This window comes from Heptranchias perlo, chromosome 4 (assembly GCF_035084215.1).
Source record: "Heptranchias perlo isolate sHepPer1 chromosome 4, sHepPer1.hap1, whole genome shotgun sequence".
NCBI classification, from domain to species: domain Eukaryota; kingdom Metazoa; phylum Chordata; class Chondrichthyes; order Hexanchiformes; family Hexanchidae; genus Heptranchias; species Heptranchias perlo.
In genome coordinates, this window is record NC_090328.1 from 55070780 (window position 1) to 55098244 (window position 27465).

Here is a 27465-nt window from a genome sequence, read left to right on the forward strand (position 1 = left end):
ACAGTTCAGTACTTGTTGTGCAGAAACTCAAGGAAGTATGGGTTGTTTTTTAAAAAACTGGTCAGAATTTGTCAGTTAAAATGAGTGCCCATACCACACTGATGTATGTGGAGGGCATTATGCACTATTGAATTTGGCCCAAATTGCTGCTTACACAACAAAACCCCTTTGCTTTACATTATATTAGTGCATTGTTCTGAATGCACACATTGGATATGCCTCTCCAGGAGTAGACTGTCTGTCTCAAGCCTGAGGGGTGAATCTTTCATCTGGACCTGAACCTAATGGCTTTAGTGTTGGTGGCAACAGCTGAGACAGCTAGGGGCTTGATAGGGGCGAGATGATATCTCGCTCTCTCTCCTTCTCGACTCCCTCTTGTGTTGCAGCTCCTGATGGCAGCAGGCCTGTCAATCAGGCTGGCTGCCGGGCGCGAAACCTGGAGAGCACGTTAATCACCATCATTTATGATGCGATCGCGTGGGAAACGGTAAGGTTTGTTTATTTGGGTTTGCCAGGCGCACCTTCACCACCCCTCCCCCCGCTCCCAACCCGCCACCATTTTAAAATTGACCCCAGGTCTCAGATGGAGTCATCACCTGGTATAATTAATTTTGTTCAAAGATGACATATAATTAATATAATTGTACCTTTTGAAATACAGCAAATAGACTTTATGTAACTCAGTTTTATAATGTGTACTAGCAGATTTCCAGTATTGTTGCTCACTATATGCATAGTATTAAAACAGCAGGAGGATTATACTATGGAACACACAATGTATTATTGAGTAACAATGTGAGATTTGCATCTTTTAAAATAGGCTTAAAGGGACTGCATTGGGAAAAAAAACTATCTGCTACTAAGGTGGAACCGTGTTTAATGTAGCCTGTACCCTTTAATGCCAAAAAGTGTGCCAGAGTATGGATACATGCTCTCATTAGTCCATGTTTGAGATAAATTAGAGGCTAATTGCTATTGCTGAGTAAAGTTTGCTTCAAGATAAGCATCTGCTTATAAATTCCCACCACATCCTGATGTGAATTATAGGTTAATTGCTGTTATTACGAGAAGTAAAGATTGTTCAGTTGTGATTTGTTGCTGTTTTATGAATACAATATTTGAGCCAGTCAGGTGCTCATATGACATACACGAAGTGGTAAAGTTTCAAGTGTTATGGACACACTAAATGCAAGACTTTCTATATTTTAAAATTGCTACCACAGAATCTTGTTAGGCATTATTTGTTACTGTTGCAGTCAATATGAGTTCAGGAGAATTCAGTGGCAACTGGGAATCTTTCTGTTAAAGCCGTAGAGTTATTACAAGCCCCATTTTAATCACTGGAAGGTTAGCAATCTATATCCGTTTCTCTTTGCTGTGCTCAAGCCTCATTCTTATTCTGTGCACTTGTAAGCATGTCAATTTTCAAATAAAACAGCAGCAAAAATGTTTAACCCTTTAAGTGTTCAATTTTATTGCAGTGTGATACTTCAGGTATAGGAGCAAGCCTTTGTAGTAAAATTTCTGCCTCTGGGTCCAAAAGTGCAGCGTTCGAACCTCACTCGAGACAGTCCTGGCAAGCAGAGACCAGAACTCCGGTGCTGAATTCTGGGTTGACGTCCAGCAGGATACTTGCATTTTGTGGGAGTGGGTGGCCTCCCTCATCGTATGGGTTGTGGAAGCCCATAAAACCCTCCCGCTGTACAGGACTGACCACCCTATCGGCTGGTATGAAGATGGTTATAGTCATGGAAGGAGCATTCACGTTGCGGCCTGTCAGACTGATAATCAGCCTGCGAATCCTTCTACTGCTTCCCACTATTCTCCAAGGGAATAGAGCATGAAGATACAAAAACAACTTATAGTACACTTGAAAATATTTAAATATATTCAAGAAGCATAAGAAGACTGTTTTAAAATGTTTAGAGAATTCAAGAAACTATTTTAAGCCATCTACAAAAATGCTTGTTGAACTTGACAAAATTCTGCCAGTTGCATATGCAACTGTAGAGATGTTGATTAAATTGGTGGATAATGGTGAATGTGGATAGTATAACAGACCTACTTCCAGTAACAAATTTGGTAAGAGTTTCCAGTTCCATGCTGGTCCTTGCGTATAATAAGAGGGAGTCTCCGAATAGCTGTTATGTTCTGAACCTGATAGGTTGGTGAACATAGCCTTGTTTTTAGTCTATGTTAGCTATCTTCTCATTTTAAAGAAGGCTTTGACCAAATCGATATACAGTTATAAATAGAATCCTTTTAATCTGTTCAAATCATGTATAGATCAAACGAAGTGCCCCATACTCTACTATATTTGGGAATCATTTGATTCTGATCTCAAACCTATTCAGTTCAATGTCTTGTGAGTATTCTTTTACTTTACTAAGTAATTAATGTTACCACTTTTTATATGTTTTTCTTTTTTATTGGCTGCCCATTCTTGCTGTGAAACCTAATTATGTGAGGTTTTAGGTATCTGTAAGATATAAGGGAATGGTAGATGATAGATGAAAAATATCTTTATAAACTACAAGGTCTCTGTACATAATAGTAACTAGCATTGCCATTTCTAATTATCTACTATTGAAAATTTATAAAGGACCCATGTGCAATTCTATGAAGTGATACATTATGAGAATATTGATGAGGTAATGTGACAATCTAAATGAGCAAATTTATCACAAACCTACTGTACATATTACAGTAACATTGTAAGTAACTTGACAGTAGAAGTGCCTGGCTCCATTAGAATCTAATCAGTTTTTCATGAATACAAATAATCAGACTGACATAAAAATTCTCATTACTTTGCCTTTACAAACAAACTTTACTTTATTTTTTGTAGGATTGTTGAAAAGGGATATTACAGTGAAAAAGATGCGGCAGATGCAGTCAAACAAATTCTGGAGGCGGTTGCAGTAAGTTTTAATTATTTTTAGTCACGTTACTATCTGATCTCAGACAGTCTGATTTTAACCTTTCACAGCTTCAGACTGGAATTCTCAATTAAAAGCACTGAAAGCACTACCCTATGTTGCGAGATATAGTTTTGAAATTATGTACAATGCAAAATACCTAATCCTTTTCAATATTAGTAGTGAAAAGTTGTCGTATGCATTTATATTCATGCTGACCTATTGCTACCATTAGAGAATGAAGAGAAATATGCTCTTTAATGATAAATGATAGAAAAATAGTTTCACTATTTGTTAGTTTTATATATTGTCTTTTTTACATATTTATACATTACTCATATAAGCGAAAGGTGTTTCTCCCGACTTATGATTGGTTAGAATACTTCAGCAATACAGCAAGGCCTGGTTATAGTATTAAGACACCCCTTTCTTCTCAAATTTAGCTATTGGGTTCTCTGCCTCCGTAATAAGCTGTGAACTCCATTTTACTATTTGGTTATTTAAATATATATTGATGACAAGTCAAAGCATCAAGGAATGAAGGTCCCTTGGTGTTATCAAGTTTCAGGTGGAGCTGACAAAGTACTCAGTAAAGATTGCTTTTTAATCAGCATGGCAATTATGGGTTTTATTTGAGAGGCCAGCAAGAAATGATGTGCGAAATTGTGTTTTTTTTAATTACTATATTTCAACAATTAAGGATCCATGAAAAAAAACATTGATACCACACAGACCCACCTAGAAGAATTTTGTTCGCATTCTCCACATGAAAGTCTTATTCCAAATCTTAGGGAAAAACAAGGGTGATGCTGGTGCATTAACGCAATGGCAAAATGGTGCTTTATGCTAAAGACAACAACTTGCACTAAAATAAGTTGCAATGAACAAAATAAAATGTCCGAAAGAGCTTCACAGAGGCAAAAAATAACCAGAACAAGAAATGAAATGAGGATTGGAGAAGTGACTCAAAACAGGATTCAAAAGGTACATTTTAAGACTTTGAAGGAAATCATAGAGATACCAAAGTGGAGGAATTTAGGGAGAGAAGTATAGGGAAAAACATCTCAAGGCTCGGCAGCTGAAAGTGGACTAGAGAGAAGTGGGCATGTTATTTTTTATTCCTTCATCGGATGTGGGCGTCGCTGGCTAGGCCAGAATTTATTGCCCATCCCTAATTGCCCTTGAGAAGGTGGTGGTGAGCCGCCTTCTTGAACCGCCGCAGTCCGTGTGGTGAAGGTTTTCCCACAGTGCTGTTAGGAAGGGAGTTCCAGGATTTTGACCCAGCGACGATGAAGGAACGGCGATATATTTCCAAGTCGGGATGGTGTGTAACTTAGAGGGGAACATGCAGGTGGTGTTGTTCCCATGTACCTGCTGCTCTTGTCCTTCCAGGTGGTAGAGGTCGCGGGTTTGGGAGGTGCTGTCGAAGAAGCCTTGGCGAGTTGCTGCATTGCATCCTGTGGATGGTACACACTGCAGCCACAGTGCGCCAGTGGTGAAGGGAATGAATGTTTAGGGTGGTGGATGGGGTGCCAATCAAGCGGGCTGCTTTGTCCTGGATGGTGTCGAGCTTCTTGAGTGTTGTTGGAGCTGCACTCATCCAGGCAAGTGGAGATAATTCCGTCTCACTCCTGACTTGTGCCTTGTAGATGGTGGAAAGGCTTTGGGGAGTCAGGAGGTGAGTCACTGACCACAGAATACCCAGCCTCTGACCTGCTCTTGTAGCCACAGTATTTATATGGCTGGTCCAGTTAAGTTTCTGGTCAATGGTGACCTCCCGGATGTTGATGCTGGGGGATTCGGCGATGATAATGCCGCTGAATGTCAATGGGAGGTGATTAGACGCTCTCTTGTTGGAGATGGTCATTGCCTGGCACTTGTCTGGCGCGAATGTTACTTGCCACTTATCAGCCCAAGCCTGGATGTTGTCCAGGTCTTGCTGCAGGCGGGCACGGACTGCTTCATTATCTGAGGGGTTGCGAATGGAACTGAACACTGTGCAATCATCAGCAAACATCCCCATTTCTGACCTTATGATGGAGGGAAGGTCATTGATGAAGCAGCTGAAGATGGTTGGGCCTAGGACACTGCCCTGAGGAACTCCTGCAGCAATGTCCTGGGGCTGAGATGATTGGCCTCCAACAACCACAACCATCTTCCTTTGTGCTAGGTATGACTCTAGCCACTGGAGAGTTTTCCCCCTGATTCCCATTGACTTCAATTTTACTGGGGCTCCTTATGCCACAGTCGGTCAAATGCTGCCTTGATGTCAAGGGCATTCACTCTCACCTCACCTCTGGAATTCAGCTCTTTTATCCATGTTTGGACCAAGGCTGTAATGAGCTGAATGTTTCTGGCGGTACCCAAACTGAGCATTGATGAGTAAATACTGCTTGATAGCACTGCCAACGACACCTTCCATCACTTTGCTGATGATTGAGACTGATGGGGCGGTAATTGGCCAGAATGGATTTGTCCTGCTTTTTGTGGACAAGACATTCCTGGGAAATTTTCCACATTGTTGGGTAGATGCTAGTGTTGTAGCTGTACTGGAACAGCTTGGCTAGAGGCGCAGCTAGTTCTGGAGCACAAGTCTTCAGCACTACAGTCGGGATATTGTCGGGGCCCATAGACTTTGCTGTATCCAGTGCACTCAGCCATTTCTTGATATCACGTGGAGTGAATCAAATTGGCTGAAGACTGGCTTCTGTGATGGTGGGGATATAAGAACATAAGAACATAAGAAATAGGAGCAAGAGTAGGCCAATCGGCCCCTCGAGCCTGCTCCGCCATTCAATAAGATCATGGCTGATCTGATCCTAATCTCAAATCTAAATTCATGTCCAATTTCCTGCCCGCTCCCTGTAACCCCTAATTCCCTTTACTTCTAGGAAACTGTCTATTTCTGTTTTAAATTTATTTAATGATGTAGCTTCCACAGCTTCCTGGGGCTTCAAATTCCACAGACCTACTACCCTCTGAGTGAAGAAGTTTCTCCACATCTCAGTTTTGAAAGAGCAGCCCCTTATTCTAAGATTATGCCCCCTAGTTCTAGTTTCACCCATCCTTGGGAACATCCTTACCACATCCACCCGATCAAGCCCCTTCACAATCTTATATGTTTCAATAAGATCGCCTCTCATTCTTCTGAACTCCAATGAGTAGAGTCCCAATCTACTCAACCTCTCCTCATATATCCACCCCCTCATCCCCGGGATTAACCGAGTGAACCTTCTTTGTACTGCCTTGAGAGCAAGTATGTCTTTTTTCAAGTATGGAGACCAAAACTGTATGCAGTATTCCAGGTGCGGTCTCACCAATACCTTATATAACTGCAGCAATACCTCCCTGTTTTTATATTCTATCCCCCTAGCAATAAAAGCCAACATTCCGTTGGCCTTGATCACCTGCTGCACCTGCATACTAACCTTTTGATCTTCTTGCACTAGGACCCCCAGATCCCTTTGTACTGCAGTACTTTCCAGTTTCTCGCCTTTAAGATAATAACTTGCTCTCTGATTTTTCCTGCCAAAGTGCATAACCTCACATTTTCCAATATGGTATTGCATCTGCCAAATCTCCGCCCACTCACCCAGCCTGTCTATATCCCCCTATAGGTTTTTTATGTCCTTCTCACTCTCCACTTTCTCTCCCATCTTTGTATCATCTGCAAACTTTGATACGCTACACTTGGTCCCCTCCTCCAAATCGTTAATATAGATTATAAAGAGTTGGGGACACAGCACCGACCCCTGCGGAACACCACTGGCTACTGGCTGCCAGTCCGAGAATGAACCATTTATCCCAACTCTCTGCTTCCTGTTAGATAACCAGTCCTCCACCCATGCCAGAATATTACCCCCAATCCAGTGATTCTTTATCTTGAGCAATAATCTTTTATGTGGCACCTTGTCGAATGCCTTCTGGAAGTCTAAATACACTACGTCCACTGGTTCCCCTTTATCCACCCTGTATGTTATGTCCTCAAAGAACTCAAGCAGATTTGTCAGACGTGACTTCCCCTTCGTAAGGCTATGCTGACTTTGTCCTATTAAATTATGTTTATCCAAATGTTCCGCTACTGTCTCCTTAATAATAGATTCCAAAATTTTACCCACCACAGATGTTAGGCTAACTGGTCTATAATTTCCAGCCTTCTGCCTACTACCCTTTATAAATAAGGGTGTTACATTAGCAGTTTTCCAATCTGCCGGGACCTTTGCTGAGTCCAGAGAATTTTGGAAAATTATTACCAAAGCATCCACAATCCCTGCTGCCAATTCCCTCAAGACCCTCGGATGTAAGCCATCAGGTCCAGGGGATTTATCCGCCTTGAGTCCCATTATTTTACTGAGTACCAATTCCTTAGTGATTTTAATCGTATTTAGCTCCTCCCCCCCTCGAGCCCCCTTTTTGTCCAGTGTTGGGATATTCTTAGTGTCCTCTACTGTAAAGACTGAAACAAAATATTTGTTCAGCATTTTTGCCATTTCCATGTTTCCCACCATTAATTTCCCGGTCTCATCCTCTAAGGGACCTACGTTTGCCTTAGCCACCCTTTTTCTTTTTATATAACTGTAGAAACTCTTGCTATCTGTTTTTATATTTTTTACTAATTTATTTTCATAATCTATCTTCCCTTTCTTAATCAACCCTTTAGTTACTTTTTGCTGTCTTTTGAAGACTTCCCAATCTTCTATCCTCCCACTAAGTTTGGCTACCTTATATGTCCTTGTTTTTAGTCGGATACTGTCCTTAATTTCTTTACTTAGCCATGGATGGCTGTCATTTCTTTTACACCCTTTTTTCCTCAGTGGAATATTTTTTTTTTGAAAGTTGTAAAATAACTCCTTGAATGAACACCACTGCTCATGTACCGTCTTACCCTTTAATCTATTTTCCCAGTCCACTTTAATCAATTCCGCTCTCATACCATCATAGTCTCCTTTATTCAAGCTCAGTACGCTTGTTTGAGAACCAACCTTCTCACCCTCTAATTGGATATGGAATGTAACCATGTTATGGTCACTCATTCCAAGAGGATCCTTAACTAGGACATTATTAATTAATCCTGGCTCATTGCACAGGACCAGGTCCAAGGTTGCTTGCCCTCTTGTAGGATCAGTTAGATACTGCTCAAGAAATCCATCCCTAATACACTCAATAAACTCTTCCTCAAGGCTGCCCTGCCCAATTTGATTAGTCCAGTTAATATGATAGTTAAAATCCCCCATAATTATAGCTGTTCCCTTATTACATGCCCCGACTATTTCCTGATTAATACTTCTTCCAGCAGAGTTGCAACTATTAGGAAGCCTATATACTATCGAGAGGAGGCCGAGATGGATCATCCACTCTGCACTTCTGGCTGAAAATGGTTGCAAACGCTTCAGCCTTGTCTTTTGCACTCACGTGCTAGACTCCGCCGTCATTGAGGATGGGGATGTTTACAGAGCCTCCTCCTCCCGTTAGTTGTTTAATTGTCCACCACCATTCACGACTGGATGTGACAGGACTGCAGAGCTTTGATCTGATCCGTTGGTTGTGGAATCGCTTAGCTCTGTCTATAGCATTTTGCTTCCCCTGTTTAGCATGCATGTAGTCTTGAGTTGTAGCTTCACCAGGTTGGCACCTCATTTTTAGGTACGCCTGGTGCTGCTCCTGGCATGCTTTTCTACACTCCTCATTGAACCAGGGTTGATCCCCTGGCTTGTTGGTAATGGTAGAGTGAGGAATATGCCGGGCCATGAGATTACAGATTGTGCTGGAATACAATTCTGCTGCTGCTGATGGAACACAGCGCCTTATGGATGCCCAGTTTTGAGCTGCTAGATCTGTTCTGAATCTATCCCATTTACCACAGTGATAGTGCCACACAACACGTCGGATGGTGTCCTCAGTGCGAAGACGGGACTTCATCTCCACGAGGACTGTGCGGTGGTCACTCCTACCAATACTGTCATGGACAGATGCGAAGGAGGTCAGAGCTGGAAAAGCAGAGGGTGTGTACTGTAACATAGGGCTAAAGGTGGTTGTGAGGATAACGCTATGGAGGGATATTTGATGAGGACAAGGATTTTGAAATCATTGCATAGGTAGATATGAAGCCACTGAACACTTATGAGCCTAGGGATAATAGGGGAACAAGAGTTAATGTGGGATAGAATGCGTGTGGTGGACTTTTTAGCAAGTTGCACATTGACAAGAGCAGAACTCAGAAGGCCAGCAAGGAGATCATTGGAATAATCAAGTTGGGAGGTTGCAAAGGTAACATAATTGTTTCAACAGTAGTGGGGCTGAGGTAGGAGCAGAGATAGGCAGTGTTGCAGAGGTGGAAATGGGATATGGGGTTTGAAGCTCAACTGTAGGTCAAATGGGACACAGAGGTTGCACATTGTCAGGCTCAGTCTATGTGACAAGGATAGTACTCAGTGCAATTCAAGTTTGATATAGATCAGCCAATTCTGAAAAATTCCTTATGTGTGAATTTTGGTGGATGTGTCCAACATTGTACATCACTGTTTTTATATACACCTCCTGCGCCCCCCACCCCAACCATCATATTTTAATACCTGTTTTTGCTTTTTAAGTTTATCCACACAACATGCTAGACCCCACCTAAGAGAATAACTTCTGTCAATGCACTTAAAATTATTATTAAAAAATGCATCCTTGTTTGACACTCCATTATTTAAAAAGTATTTCCCCTACCCCCAAAAGAAGAAGCAAGTCACTTCAGTTTTACTTCTCCTTGTTGCCCATTTCAAGTCCCGTTCACCCATCATCCCTGTGCTCGCTGATCTACATTGGCTCCCGGTCCGGCAACGCCTCAATTTTAAAATTCTCATCCTTGTTTTCAAATCCCTCCATGGCCTCACCCCTCCCTATCTCTGTAACCTCCTCCAGCCCTACAACCCTCCAAGATCTCTGCGTTACTCCAATACTGCCCTCTTGCACATCCTCGATTTGCATTGCTCCACCATTGGCAACTGTGCTTTTGGCTGCCTAGGCCCTAAGCTCTGGAATCCCCCCCTTATACCTCTCTACCTCTCTCTCCTCCTTTAAGATGCTCCTTAAAACCTACCTCTTTGACCAAGCTTTTGGTTACTTGTCCTAATATCTCCTTAAGTGGCTCAGTGTAAAATTTTGTTTGAAAATGCTCCTGTTAAGTGCCTTGGGAAGTTTTACTACGTTAAAGATGCTATATAAATGAAAGTTGTTGTTCTTGTTACCTATTTCACCCCAAAGATCCAGCATAAAAATATGGTGCATATATTGCTGTGAAGGCAATTTCTATAATGGTGGTAGAATCTGCAATTTCAAAACAAAACATGAATAACCTAGATTCAAGATAGTAAAAAAGGAATCTACTCCATTGTTTTCAGCCAATTACTTGACAATTCAATTTCTTGTGCAAGGCAGAGTAATGACTGGTGTGGTGTCTTGACTGCTGACATAAGGGGAGCAATGGAAAACAGAGGTGGGAAAGCAAATATAGGTTTACATTTTTACAATCCTCCAAATCATTATAGGGCACCTGAGTCTTTTAGGACTCCTTCTCTATGGTAATTGGCTCCATGAAGAAGATTGAAAGTTAAGATTGAATTTCCTGATAGAAATATAATTGCGCAATATTGTTTACCTCATGTGGTTGGAGCCAGCTGTCTCTATTTTTAATTGCTAACACTGACTTCTCATATTGACAACATATGCACATGCCAGCACTTAAGTGAGCAAAGCTATGTATAATTAATGCTTGTGAATTAATTTGTATGACATGCTTAAATTATATTTTAAAATATTGTTTTTGTATTTCAGTCTTGCATTCCAAAGAATCAAATAAAAGTCAAATCAGATTCGCTTTAACTAAGTCTCATTTGTAAAATATTCTTAAGTTTGGGTGAAAACAATTCCATTTAGCCTTTTTATTGAGAGGGGTTGTACCTGTTTCAAACTTCTTGAAATACAGAATCTGCCTAATGGAGTAGTGGAGTAATGGTGAAAATAATGAAACTGAAGATTAACAAATCTCCAGGAACTGATGGTTTCTACTCCAGGGCATTAAAAGAAGTAGGTGAGGAAATCGCAGATGCTTTAATCATGATTTTCCAAAACTCTCTTGATTCAGGAATTGTCCCCTTGTATTTGAAAATTGCCAATGTTATTCTTTATTTAAGAAGAGTGGGAAAGATAAATCAGGAGATTATGGACTTATTAGTCTAAGAAGATTTAATAGAAGTGTTCAAAATCATGAAGGGTTTAGATAAAGTAAATAAAGAGTAACTGTTCCCATTGGCAGAAAGGTCGAGAACCAGAGGACACAGATTTAAGGTGATTGGCAAAAGAACCAACGGCGACATGAGGAAAACCTTTTTTAGGCAGCGAGTTGTTATGATCCAGAATGCACTGTCTGAAAGAGTGGTGGAAGCAGATTCAATCATGGTTTTCAAAAAGGAATTGGATAAATACTTGAAGGAAAAAAATTGCAGGGCTACAGGGAAAGAGTGGGGAATGGGACTAACTGGATTGCACTTGCAGGGAGCCTGCACGGGCTCGAATGGCCTCCTTCGGGGCTGTAACCATTCTATGATTCTATCTTCTCTTGTTCTCAGAACATCCCAAAGCGTTTTGCATTACAACCATTGGATTATTTTTGAAGTGCAGTCACTGTTATGTAGGCAAACATGGCATGCAATTTGCGCACAAACAGCAAATGTATGAATGAATAACCAGATAATCTGTTTTTGGTGGTGCTGGTTGAGGGAAGAGTGTTGGCTGGGACATTGGGAGAACTCCCAGCTCTTTTTCAAATAATACTCTTTTTTTATGTCCACCTGAACTGGAAGTACTCCCTTAGTACTGCACTGATATGTCAGTCTAGACTAAGTGCTCGAGTGCATATTGAGGCTTGAGTATAGAAAGAAGCCTGTGTAGTTTGAGCCGAATTTGGAACAAGTGGAGCAGGCAGTACACCAAGGGCTGGTGTGAATTGATAAGTGTTTGGACCCATGATTCCAGCTCCTTGTGAGTAGCAGACAAGCCATTTCTGTTTACAATATCAGCCAATGTGAAAGCTAGAGAATGTCAGGTAGGTGACTGAGACCCACTGATGCTTTGCTGAGAAGCCTCCTTCACCATAAGCACTGTAAGTATCTCAAAGTCTCAAATTATTTTAGCTGAAAAGTGTTATTTTTTTGAGAGCAGCCTGGCCACAGATCAGAAGGAGACTTTTTCTGTATTGTCAGCATCTTTATAGCTTTGGTCTGTTGAATATGTATGTCTGTTTTTCACATTGGGCCCCAAGACATCAGGCAACAGCTGGGCTGGGCCATAGAGCAGAGGGGTATGGGTGAATCTTATGCTGTTTGTTAGTGGGATGATAATGTATATGGAATCCAGCAGGATGGTTGAACCCAATGTAATGGAGGTGGGGGTGGTGGGGGAGATAAAGCAAGTGGAAAGTGGGATGAGTAGCTTTGTAGGTAAGTTTGTGATTTATTTTTGTAAACTGTTGAATTTTTCTGTTTATTATGTGATATATATGTTATTTTTACAAATATATATTGGGATGATAAGCAACTGTCATGGCTGCTGTATCTCAGAGAATTTATTTTGCTGGATCATGATTGAGTGGGATCTTTTGGTAGAATGTGATTGCGGTGAAATTAAAATTGGGGAGGTTTTGTGTAATATGATTGTTTTATTATTAACCAATCAGAATGAGAAAAACACAGAGAATTAAATACTGAACCAACTAGGAAGAAGCAAATTGACTGATAGCTTGGCAGTCATGTCATGGACAACAGATAATGTGTACAACAGACACAACATTTTTATTATAAAGATACACATATAAAATCATTTTTTAGATATTTTACTTAGTTTATAGTTAATTTTGCAGTAATAAAGTATTCCTGGTGTTCGAGTAGCTGTATTATTGTAATATTAGTGTTTGTTTCCAACATCACAATGGCCTTGATATTACCAGGGAGGCGGGATGGCAGCGGGGTGGGGGGGGGCGCGACTGGGCACGTGGGTAACCCGCCCAGTGAAATCGGTCTGTTCCCCACGCGATCGCAGGTAAATTGAAAGCACTTACTGTGGCTTCCGGGTTTCCCGTTGTCAACCTGCGCAGCAGGCGGACTGCGCACCTGCATCACAGGCTGTCAGCTGGAGGAACCCTATTTAAAGGGCAGTCCTACAATGACCAACCAAAAGTACAGCATGGAGCAGACCAGGGAAAGGCTGCTCCCAGATTTAACGATGCCTCACTCCAGGTCCTACTGGATGGAGTGAGGAGGAGGAGGGAGATTTTCTACCCAGCGGATAGGAGGAAGTGGCCTGTCTCTGCCACCAAGAAGGCCTGGCTCAAGGTAGCAGAGGAGGTCACCAGCAGCAGCAACGTCTCCCGCACCTGGATCCAGTGCAGGAAGCGCTTCAATGACCTAACTAGGTCAGCCAAAGTGAGTACACTTACTCATTCTCCTACATTCCATCTTCCACATCACTGCCCCCACCCCACAACTCCTTCTGCACTGCCAACACTACTCTATCACATCACTCCTCACACCCACTCAAACCTCATCCTCAACTTACCTGCACTTACTCACCTCCCCAGTACTCATCCCACCACTACCACTCAACCCAATCCTCATACAATATAATGGCTCTGTCTCATACTCACCCTCTGATGCATCTCTTTCACGGTCAGCCTCACCCAAACCAATGCATTCAGCGGTTGGCCATGTCACCATCCCTCACTCACGCCTCTCTACTTTCTCCCCTCATAGGAGAAGAGAGCCCAGAATGCACGGGAGAGGGTAAATACCGTAGGGAGGCCGCAACATCAGCTCGTCCTCACGAACGCAGAGCAGGAGGCTCTTGAAGTGAGCCGCACCCTCGAGTGCCTGTCCGTCAGGGACGCTGAGACTGCCACCCGACAAATGGCTGGTGACAGAACTTTAACATTCAGCACTCACATAGCAAATGATGTTAACATGCCTTGCCAGCTTCAGCACCTCAACATCTGTCATCATGCTTAATATTGCCTTTTGTTCTATTACAGGGCCTTCAGCGACCGCCGTGACGGGGGAGGGTGATTCCTCAGAGGACCTGCCGGCCTCTTAGGGGGCACCGTCACAGATACACACACCTTGAAGGGTCCCCGTCCTCAGTTATTTGGGGCCATACATGGTGAGTTACCACACACATGTGAGCACGAGCAGACACTGGTGGTGGGGGCAGCTGTGGAGAATCCACATCGGTGGGAGCAGTCTTCTCCAGGCTCTGCTCAGCTGGACACAGATGCAGAACCCTGCGGGCCATCCTTTAAAAGGAGAATGATGGAGGGGCAGCAGCACATTTGCGAGTTGCTGGAACAGGTGCTGCACGCACTCTTCACAATCGCGCAGAGGATGGAAGAGTCCAACTCCTGCATGAGTGGAATGGTGGTACAGGTACATGAGGGAATCTCTGAGATACTGTCACAAGGACGTGATGGCATCTCTGAGATATTGTCGCAGGTAATTGCGGGAATGTCTGCGATGGAGGGAAGGCTAGCCTCAATCGAGCTTCAAGCACGGCTCACCAATGAGTCCATTGAGATCCTGACAACGGCCCTTCGGACTCAGGGTGAGCAATTTTCTGCCGCCTTAAACAGGCAGGCAGATACACTAGCACAGGCCTTACAAGGCCTGGCCCAGGAGGGGGATGATGGTGAAAGGGGACATGGAAGTGGGGACCACTCAAAGCGCTCCCACGTCTCACCCGTTGCCCCCCTCTCAACCAGTACCTGCAATGCTGCCTCCTTTCCAGGTGGTCGAGTCTGCCCCTGCACAGGTGCAGGTGGAGCAGTCTTTGGAGGGGCCCTCACAGGCACCGAAACCCAGAGGGCATAGGCCCAAAGCATCTAATCGGTCAGGGCATGTCCAAGAGCAACCTGCCACTACCTCTGCTGCAGCCACAGTGGAAGCACCATATAGGAGTAGTCATAAGCGTAAGGCAAAGGTTTTGTGAGCACAAAGGGGATGCACAAGGGTGTTTGACGGTTTGTCATGTTTTTTATTTATATTTGATTTTTGTTAATCGCACATTACATATTATTATTGTCACCACTACTGCCATGTCTTGGCCATTCTTGACTGGCTTGTGTAATAAGTACCTTTCATGAGGTTCACCATGAACATCACCACTTGATGCCACCCATTAGGTCACCCTACAGTAGGTGTATGTGTAGTTGCATGACTATTTTGTGCAGGTGCCAGTGGCACAGCACTGTGTTGTGAAGCTCCACGTGGCGGAGGTGGACGGCATGCCTGGCGAGGCTGGTGATATTGCTCGTCCTCGGATGAAGTGGTGAATGCAGTTATGGCGCCCCCCATCCTGACGGTGTGAGTTTGAGGGGGTCTGCAAAGTAGGTAAATGTGTTTGCACTGCAGAGTTTAGGGTATAAATTAATAATATTGAGTGGAAAGACAAAGGTGTTGCAGCCAAAACTTTGTCTGAAGTGACAGAGTGCTCTGCTGCAATAAATGAGATATTCCCCCCAACTGTCAAATAATCCTTTGCATCTCCCACTGGCTGCTGGCTGAAACACTTCTGCTCCAACAGGGAGTGTTTTCCACAGCACGGGAAACACGCTGAGAATCCTTCAAAATTGCACCCCTGCCAAAATCTCCAGACAATGAGGTCTGTCAAGTACCTCAACTACCTAAAAAGTAATGTAAATTATCATCCTGCCAACTTTAGTTGCTGGTGGGAGTCCTGCATGCGGGAGCTACGCGCGCACCCGAACGCGTCATTGGGGAACCTGGAAGTCTACGGGTTGGAGCCGGGCACCGAACCCACTCCGGGATTCCGCCATTTTAGAAGCCCCACCCCCACCCCCAACGCACGCGTTCGGCCATCCGAAAATTGGCCCCAGTGTGTGAGCTGGAAACAAACAAACCAGATGTCTCAGGGACTTCCCTGAATTTACTGAAAGTGTAAGGATGATGATTACTGTAAATAAAAAAGCTTCTACAGTATTGATTTTTCTGCTACAGTTTGTGGCTATTTTTTTCTAAAATACTACAATCAGTAATATTTACAGCATGTGCTGGAGACATCCGGTGACAGTAAAATGTATTTTATATACTTTATCTCAATATTTCTGGAGAGGTCCAAAGATTCAGGGCCAATTTTGAAAAGTTTTTGGTTGTCTTCTGCAAGTTCTATTGAGCTGCAACAAGGTTGACATATTATCAAAGGACGTTGCAGAGATATTGAAATTTACACAGACTTGTGACAAATTGATTAAAATCAACAAATGCAGAGAAGTGACATAAAGCCACCATATTTTGTATGACCAATTTCAAATGAAAAGGTAGAAAATTACTGAACAGTTCCTCAGCAACATAAAGCAGATTTCTCATCGGTAGAATTTGCTGTGGTGGAAGAACTTCTCAACAAATAGATTTCTAGAAAGATACAGATAGCATGGGAAACAATCATTAAAGGAAATATCAGTTAAAAAATGAACAAAATATTGTAGACACCATTTGGTGTGTTGGAAACAATTGAATTTCAGAACCTCTGCTCCTTCTATGGCATTAGAAAATGTGTAATTTGTTGAGGTATTATTTCCTTCCCATTCTTAGGTTTTCTAATGTCATAAACATTATGCTTGACAAAGAATGGGCAGGTGACCCATTGGCTCCCAAGTCTCTTATCAATGCAGCACTGACATGGCCACTAGGAAATGCAGCAGAGGGCTGGATTGTGTCTCCCACCCTGTGGAAAGTGCCTGACCTCCACTTGGCACCTCTCTGTGGTAGCAAGGCTGAAATCAGGAATTCAGCATGTCGGGTAATTGGGAAATTAGTTTGTATCTTGTCTTTGTTATAGAATTCAATATTATAATATTTCATGTAACTATGTATCTGAATAAAAAAGCCTGTAAAATTTCAAAAAATCTTGGTGCCATCCATCCATTCGAGAAAGGTTCTGACGTTGTACTTAAAAATGGAAGTTAATCACAGCTCCATTTTCGTTGTTTGGTGGTAAAACATTCTCATTGTATCAAAACTTTTATCAACCTTTTATCAAACTACTCAGATAGATGTTTATTACTGTGGTATAAAACTATTGACAAGTGTATCAGTTTCCATTTGGATAATTCAGAATGTCAGATCAAATTCTAAAAATAGAACAGGAAAATGATAATTATGAGTCATTTTAGTTTCTTTGCAATATCAAGCTGCTTTGACAGTTCTTCTCAGAAAATAGATTGGATGAATGGAGGTGATAAATAATGTAAATGATTTCATAATCCTTCTCAGGATGCAGAATCACACTAACAACAAACCTGTTCTAACAGCCAAGCTGTGTTTGGTTTCTATGCAATAAGATGTTTAATGGACAGCTGTTTGCAGTGTACAGAATGGAATGAATCCAGGGGGTAAATATTATTGATGATCTTGTAATCCTTCCCAGGGCTCACAGTGTGACAACCAGAGACCTGTATTGACAACTAGACTGGGTTATTATGTAGCCATACAAAGTTATGCTTACAAAGTTCACAATGTCTAGAAACCACACAGATTGAAGCAAGAAGCACTGGCAACAGTGAATGTCTAACAGTGTGGACACCTCCACCCCAGTTATATGTGCTACCACAAAAAACGGCAAGGTGCTTAGCTACCTTACAGTCTCCATTTTAACTACAATCAGTTTCTTTCATACTTATGTTTTTCTTTAGTGAGGCCTGTAACAGCAAACATGTTTAAAAGTCAATCTTAGGCAACACAACTAATGATGGTGGAAATCACAGCTTTGATCCCTCAACTCCATTGCATAGCATATTGGAACATTCACTGTACCAGAGAGTAATAAGGTATGAGTCCATGCTCATATTTCCTGATGTGGTCAGTTTTAGATCCCTGACATGTCATTGGAGAAATACCTTAGGGAGGCTGGACACTTCTTCATAGGGAAAGAAGGAAAAATCAAAGAAAGGGTGGGTCTTCATGGACTGCTGCATTGCTCCTTCTGGCACCTGGTTGAAGGCCTGGGAGACGTTTGACTACCTACTTTCTCAATGGGTGAATGGTATGTAGCACAGGAGACCAAAGGATGGTGGGGCCACATTAAGGACATGAAACATAACCATATGGTAACATCAACACAATGAATAGCCAATTCTAATTTTTGTTTCACTTCAGATTATGGGTAATACCAGCTATTGTGGTCCCTCTTTTTAAAGAAAGGATAGTATAATGACTCCGGAAACTACAGGTCTGTACCTTAACTTCACTCAGAGTTCAAACTTACAAATGATACTAGATTGACTGGGCAGGATTATGTTGAAGCTGGATTTAGCTTGCAGAAAGATTTGTAAAAACTGAGCAGTTGGAGTCTGCTACTAAGGCTGTACTGTTGAAAATGCATAACAGGTCAGTAGTAATTATCAATACAAAGCAGTGGGAGGGACCCTTGCAAAAAGTGGACAGTGGAAAGGATTTGGGACATCAGCAAACAAGTCAATGAACTCGTTTTGGCAGAGCAATGCAGCAAATACAACTTTAAGAAAAATCAAGTATAAACTTAGGGAGGTAATATTGAATCTAAAAGCATCAGATAAGCTACACAAGGAATAGTGGATCCAGTTTTGTTGTCAACACTTTATAAGGAAAAAGTGTGGAACAGAACAACTGGAATGATTACAGGGATCAGATCTGAGTGCTGTGAGGTTTGGTTAAAGGAACTTAGTTTACTCTTTTCATAGAAAAGAAGAATAATGGAGGATAGTAAATAATGGCCAGCAATCCTGACTTTATTCCTGACACTCATTTTAGCATTAAAGTAGAAGTGAGCAAAAAGTGGTGTACTGATAGCAGAAAGCACTTACTGACTATTCATGTTATTACTGCTTTGAGGAAACCCTTAAAAAGCAGATTAACAAAAATTAATAAAAGTGAAAGAGGAGAAAAACTAATCTTTGTTTTTTAAATGTAAGGAATCTTACAACACCAGGTTATAGTCCAACAAATTTATTTTAAAATCACAAGCTTTCGGAGATTATCTCCTTCGTCAGATGATTGAATGAAAAGGTTCTCAAATTGCATATCTTATACGATGTTGGGACAGCATCACACCAATCAAAAGGTGTCGTTGTTATTCAAACAGGCCAGTCACGGAGAACAGCACGTCCCAGTACACTCGATATACATTGTGTCTTTTACACAGGCAGGCAGAAAGAAACTCAAAATGGCAGAAAGAGAGAGAGAGAGAATTTTAAAAAACATATAAATTTTTTCCCCCTTTTTGCTGGTGGGGTTACGTGTAGCGTGACATGAACCCAAGATCCCGGTTGAGGCCGTCCTCATGGGTGCGGAACTTGGCTATCAACTTCTGCTCGACGATTTTGCGTTGTCGTGTGTCTCGAAGGCCGCCTTGGAGAACGCTTACCCGAAGATCGGTGGCTGAATGTCCTTGACTGCTAAAGTGTTCCCCGACTGGGAGGGAACCCTCCTGTTTGGCGATTGTTGCGCGGTGTCCGTTCATCCGTTGTCGCAGCGTCTGCATGGTCTCGCCAATGTACCATGCTCCGGGGCATCCTTTCCTGCAACGTATGAGGTAAACAACGTTGGCCGAGTCACAGGAGTATTATATCGTAGCTGGTCTGCTGTGTCCTGAGTACAGGTTGAGAGTATGGACTCTATCTTGGTTTCGAGGTTGTGGCGTCTGCTGTAGAGTTGGTGTATGAGATGGTTGCAGAGTGTGCGAGAGGTACGGCGGCAGAGTCTCTCAGCGTAATCCGAGTTGTATGTGGACTTGTTTTTTAAAGCATTGTTAGTGCTTTTCTGAGCTGTACATTCGAATTAGAAATTGTTTTGCTCCAGGTCAAGTCTGTATTAGTGAGCTTAATAAACAAGAACATTTTGAAGTATCACCAAAGCAGGGATAGGAGTACACTAGAATTTTTGTCAGAGGGCATTGAGCCATTTTCTACTATGGTAGCCCACACCAGAGCTAGATTAATGAACTTTCTGACATTATATCAGAAAAGTGGCTCATTAGTTGCTTTAGAAGCATTAAAGGATTATTATTGCTGGTGTGTCAGGATTGGATGCTTTTTCTCGAAATTGCAGCTTCAGAAATTCTTAGTAAGCTTCGAAGCTGCACATTAGTAGAGATCTAATTTTAACAAAAAATAAGCATTTTGTCCTTTTTTCAAAAAAAACCATCAATACCTTATTGAAAATTTTGAGGCAAAGATCAGAACAATGTTAATTCTCTGCTTTGCTGCTTTCCACTTGCTTCCTGACTCCACTCATCCTTCAGAGCTTCGCCATTACCCTTCGCTGGACGAGGTTGTTCCCTCATCTGCACTGATCCAGTGGATTTACCTTTCACTCACCCCTGGAATCCTGGACTTCACTGTTTTTGATCCTTAGGTTTCACTCCCACTGCTCCTCTGGTATACCAGATCCACTGGTGCACACTGCTAACACCTGAGGCCAATACGCTCTATCCATCCTCGTCCTCCTTGACCTCTCTGCAGCCATTGACACAGTCAACCACACCATCCTACTTTACCACCTCTCCTCCATTGTCCAGCTCAGTTGGGCTCCCCTTGCTTGGCTCCATTCAAACCTCTCCAATCGTAACCAGAGCATCTCCAGCATTGGCTTCTCTTCCTGCCCCCACACTACCTCTGGAGTCCCCCAAGGACCTATCATTGGCACTCTCCTCTTCCTCATCTACGTGCTGCCCTTTGGTAATATCATGCTAAGGGTTAGATTCCACTTCTCATTGATGACACCCAGCTCCACCTCTCCACCATTTTTCTCGACTCCTCCATTGCCTCTATTAGTCAGTAACTTGACTGACATCCAATCTGGGATGTGCTGCAGTTTCCTGCAGTTAAACATTGGGAAGACCGAAGCCATCATCTTTGGTCACTGCCATATAGGAATAGTAGTAGGCCATTCAGCCCCTCAAGCCTGTTCCATCATTCAGTGAGATCATGGCTGATCAGTACCTCAACTCCATTTACCACCCTTTGTTCAATATCCCTTGATACTTTTACCCAATCGATCACAGTCTTGAAAATTTCAACTGACCCAGCATCCACAGCCTTTTGGGGGAGACAGATCCAGATTTCCGCTACCCTTTGCATGAAAAAGTGCTTTCTGATTTCATTCCAAAATAGGCTAGTTCTAATTTTAAGATTATGCCCTCTTGTTCCAGACTCCCCCACCAGACGAAATAGTTTCTCTGTATCTACCTTATCGAATCCTTTAATCATTTTAAATACCAATTTGGTTTCCCCCTTAACCTTCTAAACTTAAGAGAATACAAGCCAAATTTATGCAACCTGCCCTCATAATTTAACCCTTTAAGCCCCAGTATCATTCTGCTGAATCTGCGCGTAACCCTTCCAAGGTAAATATATCTTTCTTGAGGTGCGGTGCCCAAAACTGAATGCTGTACTCCAGATGGGGTCTGACTAAGGCTCTTTATAACTGAAGCATCACTTCCTCACTTTTAATTTCCATCCTCCTTGAGATAAAGGCCAACATTTCATTAGCCTTTTTGATTACATTCTGTGCCTGTGTACTAACTTTTAATGACTTGTGTACATAGACACCTAAATCCCTTTGCTCCTCCAAAGCTCCTAGTTTATCACCATGAAGAAAATATTCCGATTTGTCTTTCTTGGATCCATACTTCCCCACATTGAACTCCCATGATTTTGTGTCCAAGGTTGGACATTCGTAAAATCATTCCCCACGACTAATTACACAACCTACCTATTCTAACTCATTCCTTTCCAGGACCTCAAAACTATCCTTATCTTCCTCAGTCTTTTCTTCCTTCTAAAACCTTCAAGCTTTTAAAACCCATATTTACTGTCACTTAATCCATACTTAATTAACTTTGATGATGCTGGAATATTGTTTGACACAGGTTCATTACTTCTGGAATCGAGGTTCAAATCCGGCACAGACTCATGGCATGATAATCTCCTTTATCTGCTGACTATAAAGTTCCTATGTTAACAGAGTTTGGCAGTTTTAATCTAGTTCCTAGTGATCATAGGCCAACAACACAAAACTGCTCCTGATTTGGCATTAATTGTTAATGGTATTCAGTCAGACCTAAGGATAGTTGCTAAGGGAAATGGAAAAAATGTTACAGTGGCTCAGTAGGATGTTGCTATTGGGGGATGAGGCACATTGGTGTGCTGAGAAGAGGAAGCTTTACTTTTTATCTAGCTGTAGTACTTGATGCTGATACTGGGATCATGAAATGGAAAGTGTTGTATTCCCCAGTACTAACACTTTTCTTTGACCTAAGCACAATTAAAAAAGGATCACTTCTTTAATTTAAAAAAAAGGTGATGTCCTTCATTCTTGGTGTTGGCCCTTCACCTTGATTTCTCAGTAATAACAAAAATTTGCTATCTAATATAAATTCAGCAACAGTAGAAAATAAATCCCCAGGATCTGTCAATGGCTCAACGAGTTCATCGAGTGAGTGAGAACAATACAGACTAGAAAGATTCCAGGTTCAATCCACGATCTGTGCCGAGGCAGTTGTAGAGGTGAAACAATTAGTCTCAGCCTCCCAGGCTTAGTTCCAATACAGCTACAACACTGGCATCTAACCGACAATGTGGAAAATTGCCCAGGTATGTCCTGTCCACAAAAAGCAGGACAAATCCAATCCGGCCAATTACCGCCCCATCAGTCTACTCTCAATCATCAGCAAAGTGATGGAAGGTGTCGTCGACAGTGCTATCAAGCGGCACTTACTCACCAATAACCTGCTCATCGATACTTAGTTTGGGTTCCACCAGGACCACTCGGCTCCAGACCTCATTACAACCTTGGTCCAAATGTGGACAAAAGAGCTGAATTCCAGAGGTGAGGTGAGAGTGAATGCCTTTGACATCAAGGCAGCATTTGACTGAGTGTGGCACCAAGGAGCATGAGTAAAATCAAAGTCAATGGGAATCAGGGGGAAAACTCTCCATTGGCTGGAGTCATTCCTAGCACAAAGGAAGATGGTAGTGGTTGTTGGAGGCCAATCATCTCAGCCCCAGGACATTGCTGCAGGAGTTCCTCAGGGCAGTGTCCTAGGCCCAACCATCTTCAGCTGCTTCATCAATGACCTTCCCTCCATCATAAGGTCAGAAATGGGGATGTTCGCTGATGATTGCACAGTGCTCAGTTCCATTCGCATCCCCTCAGTTAATGAAGCAGTCTGTGCCCGCATGCAGCAAGATCTGGACAACATCCAGGCTTGGGCTCATAAGTGGCAAGTAACATTCGCACCAGACAAGTGCCAGGCAATGACCATCTCCAACAAGAGAGAGTCTAACCACCTCCCCTTGACATTCAACAGCATTACCATCGCCGAATTCCCCACCATTAACATCCTGGGGGTCACCATTGACCAGAAACTTAACTGGACCAGCCACATAAATACTGTGGCTACAAGAGTAGGTCAGAGGCTGGGTATTCTGCGGTGAGTGACTCACCTCCTGTCTCCCCAAAGCCTTTCCACCATCTACAAGGCACAAGTCAGGAGTGTGATGGATTACTCTCCACTTGCCTGGATGAGTGCAGCTCCAACAACACTCAAGAAGCTTGATACCATCCAGGACAAAGCAGCCCGCTTGATTGGCACCCCATCCACCACCCTAAACATTCACTCCCTTCACCACCGGCGCGCCGTGGCTACAGTGTGTAGCATCTACGGGATGCACTGCAGCAACTCACCAAGGCTACTTTGACAGTACCTCCCAAACCTGCGACCTCTACCACCTAGAAGGACAAGGGCAGCAGGCACATGGGAACAACACCACCTGCACGTTCCCCTCCAAGTCTCACACCATCCCGACTTGGAAATATATCGCTGTTCCTTCATCGTTGCTGGGTCAAAATCCTGGAACTCCCTACCTAACAGCACTGTGGGAGCACCTTCACCACATGGACTGCAGCGGTTCAAGAAGGCGGCTCACCACCACCTTCTCAAGGGCAATTAGGGATGGGCAATAAATGCTGGCCTCGCCACGACGCCCACATCCCATGAACGAAAAAAAAAATTCCTCCTAACAAAATGCATCTCTTCACACTTCTCTGCGTTAAATTGCATCTGCCTTGTGCCTGCCCATAGTTAAACCTTTATCGTATAATTAAATTTAAACACGTACAAATGTTTGTCAAGCTCAACAAAGCTTTTCTTATGGAGAGATTTTCTAATGATTTATGTTTGTTATTTTGTCAGGTGTTGGATTATTTTTTAAGACTTTATCATTTAGCTGTTTTTGGCAATTTTTAGGACATTCAACAGCCTCCCTCTTCCACACTTGCCCATCAGCATCTCTGTGTTGAACAAGATGACCAATATTAACTCTCGAGCTAACAGTTTTTTAGCCCCTCTGTTGTTTCTATAGCAACCATCCCCATATGATTGCAGTTTGTCTCTTTGTACCTGTGCCAGCATTCATGTAACATTCATAAAGTAAAGCAAACAAGCTTCAAAAACTATCAACATTTTGATGACTGCACTGGTTTAACAGTTTTTTGATAGTCTGCTTAGATTGCACATAATACCAATGAAAAACATTTCTGTGATGCTGTATGTTTCTGGAGTTAAGGGGGGTTAAATTGGTTAACCCCCGAAAATGGGCGTGGGGATCGAGATGCCCAATTAACCCGCGCCTGGTCATTGAGTTGCAGGCAGCACATAACATTGGTGCTGCCTGATGATCTACATGATTGCCATTTTCAGCCAGCGCTACCTGCACTATGAGTGGCTGCACGGACCAGCAGGGGGCCCCGATATCGAGAGTGGCCAGCACTACTTAAAGGCAGACGGCACCTCTTAAAGGGGAGGTGTGCATTGGCTGCAGGAAGTGGTGTGAGCAGTGACTCTTGAGCTGGAAGATATTGAGGAATGGCTGCGCCTGCAAGAGAGTGTGCCCCAAGGTTCTCAGACAGTGCACTATGGTGGAAGAGGTGGACAGACGGAGGGCCATCCTATATCTGCAGCGGGGCAGGAAGCCCTCCAGACACATCCTCAAGAGGCAGTAAGAGGCTGTGGCAGAAGAGGTCAATGCCAGGAGAGTCACTGCACACACATGGATGCAGTTCAGTGATTTGACGAGTGGTCAAGATGTTCAACTGTCAAGTCACATATCCTACCAACTGCACCACGAGCCTCATTCATTGCTCCATGCATGACATCTCTATCACCACCTACCAACAAACTCTTTCAATCAGTCCGCAACCCTGCAAATCAGATGTTGCGTCTCACCGTCACACATTACCACTCTTGCAAGCCGCACGCCCACAACTCACAGGTCACACACACTGGCAGCTATTGAACCATGACAACCACATCACCCGCACATCTTGCAGGACACTCACTGACACACTTCCCTCTTTCTTGCAGGAGAAGGTGGTGCATAACAACAGGCAGCAGGGAAGACCTGGGGGAGGATAGGCGCACCTACACATACTCACCCCCATGGAGGAGACAGTGCTGTCCATCAGTGGACGGGCCATTGCTGAGGCCATGGCCACTGGCGGTGCTGGAGGTATCGATGATGAGGATCTCTGCATACCAAATACTCCTTCTCGCTCCCCACTTCTCCCTCACCCAACAGTCTTTTATAACTCACGTGCTGCAGATGGTGTCAGCACGCATGTCTTACTTTCTACTCTTCCCTCACCACAATTCAACCTGTCTCACTTTGTCATTTCTGATACCCAAGAACTGGAACCTGCACAGTCAGAGGAGGCAGAGGAAGATGACAGTGATGATGCAGACACACCATCACTCGATCTTACACTCGCAGCCGCCAGCTCAGATACTGACACTGCACGTACTTTGGAGGCTAGGATAGAGGAGTGATCTGCATGTGGTAAGACACAGGGCACAAGTGCGCAGGAGCTGGGATGGGGGGAATGGATACCGCAGGTGTCAGCTTGCCGGAGGGCGAGGTCGCACACTAGTTCTGCTGCAGAGGAGCCAGATGATGACTTCGATGGGCCAGGCTACAGAAGAAGGCTGATGGGAATACACAACAAAGTGCTTGGTGCACTGGAAAACCTGCCAGAAAGCCTGTGCACAATGACAAGGGGCATGGTGGAGTCCAGCTCCAACTTGGCACAGGGCTTTGCGCAGAGCTTGGAGCCCATCCTTTCCCATATGGAATGGGTGGTCACCTCCATCAGCACACCTGTGGAACCCACCATGATGCAGTGTCTGATGACTGATGTCTCAGCTTCCATTGCAGCACAAACAGCTGCCGTCCAAGATCTGCATGCTTCATTTGGAGCTCAGACTGCTGCGTTACAGGCTCAGACTGCTGCTATCATGCTCTGCGTACCACTGTGGAACGGAACTTCCAGGGCATCAGAGCAGTCCAGCAATCTGTTCTCCAGCAGATCACCAAGAATGCTGAGGTGCAGCCCCAGGAGAGTGACAGTGGTGCCATGGAAGATGAACCTGCTGTTCTCTCAGGATGACAGCATTCCTGCTTCCACCCCTGCCACTCCACCAGCACCCTTGTTGTTGCCTGTCAGCCAGCCAGGCCAGACTGCTGCAACCCAGGCCGAGATGGTGCAGTCTGAAGCTGGGCCAGAGCTGCGGGAGGTCGTCCTCCAAAGCCATCTGCACTCTCCTCAATTGAAGATCCGCAGCCTTCCTCCACCCATGCTCCAGCCACTGGGGATGCACTTCGTAGGAGCACTAGGAAAGGTAAAGGCACACGAATGACAGGCACTAAGGGAATGCACAAGGATAAATAATCTCATTTTGTTTGCTTTATTGCATATCTTAATTGATAAATTTGGATTTGCATTTGGTGTTGGCTTTCATTTCTGCGATGAGCTGAGGGAGGAAGCAGTGTGTAATCATAAGGAGGACGATTTGATGGTCATTTGGGAGCAGAAAGTTAAGGAGTGTGGGACTGCTGGTGAATGGGGAGGTGTCCTTGAGGTTACTGGTATCTCTCATTCATAATCTGATCACGCAGAGTCCTGGCAGACAGAGCCTGTTGACCTTGTTGCCTCCTTGCCTCTTCCTGCTGCACTTCCTCCTCCTCCTCCACTTCCTCCTCTCCTCTTCCTCCTTCACCTCTTCCACTACCTCTGGCTCAGGGTCTCGCTGGATAGGCAGTGGCAAGGGCTGTTCCCTCATAATGGCGAGGTTGTACAACGACAAATCTTGTTACCCGCTCAGCTGAGTACTGCAGGGCTCCTCCAGAGCGGTCCAGGCAGCGATAATGTTCGGTGTGGACGCATGGCTCTCGTTGTAGGCCTGCTGCGCACATGTGCGTCTCGCAACATGACACATCTGTGATGCTGCTTAATATTGCCTTCTGTTCTCTTACAGGGCCTTCAGCGACCGTTGTGACGGCAGAGGGCAATTCCTCAGAGGACCTGCCGGCCTCTGAGGGTACACCATCACATCTTAGCGAGCCATCCACCGGCCCAGATATTCACACTTCGGTGGGTCCTAGTCCTCAGTTGGCATCTGGAGAGTCACC

At 43.8% G+C, this 27465-nt stretch overlaps 1 protein-coding gene across 1 annotated transcript in view; it reads left to right on the top strand.

Annotated features, from left to right (window-relative positions):
- camk4 (calcium/calmodulin-dependent protein kinase IV) overlaps window positions 1-27465 on the top strand; it is a 196647-nt gene that overhangs the window by 94974 nt on the left and 74208 nt on the right. Inside the window, exon 5 of the mRNA XM_067982948.1 lies at window positions 2849-2921. Within this exon, the coding sequence (XP_067839049.1) occupies window positions 2849-2921 (73 nt within the window). The remainder of the gene's footprint in view (window positions 1-2848; window positions 2922-27465) is intronic.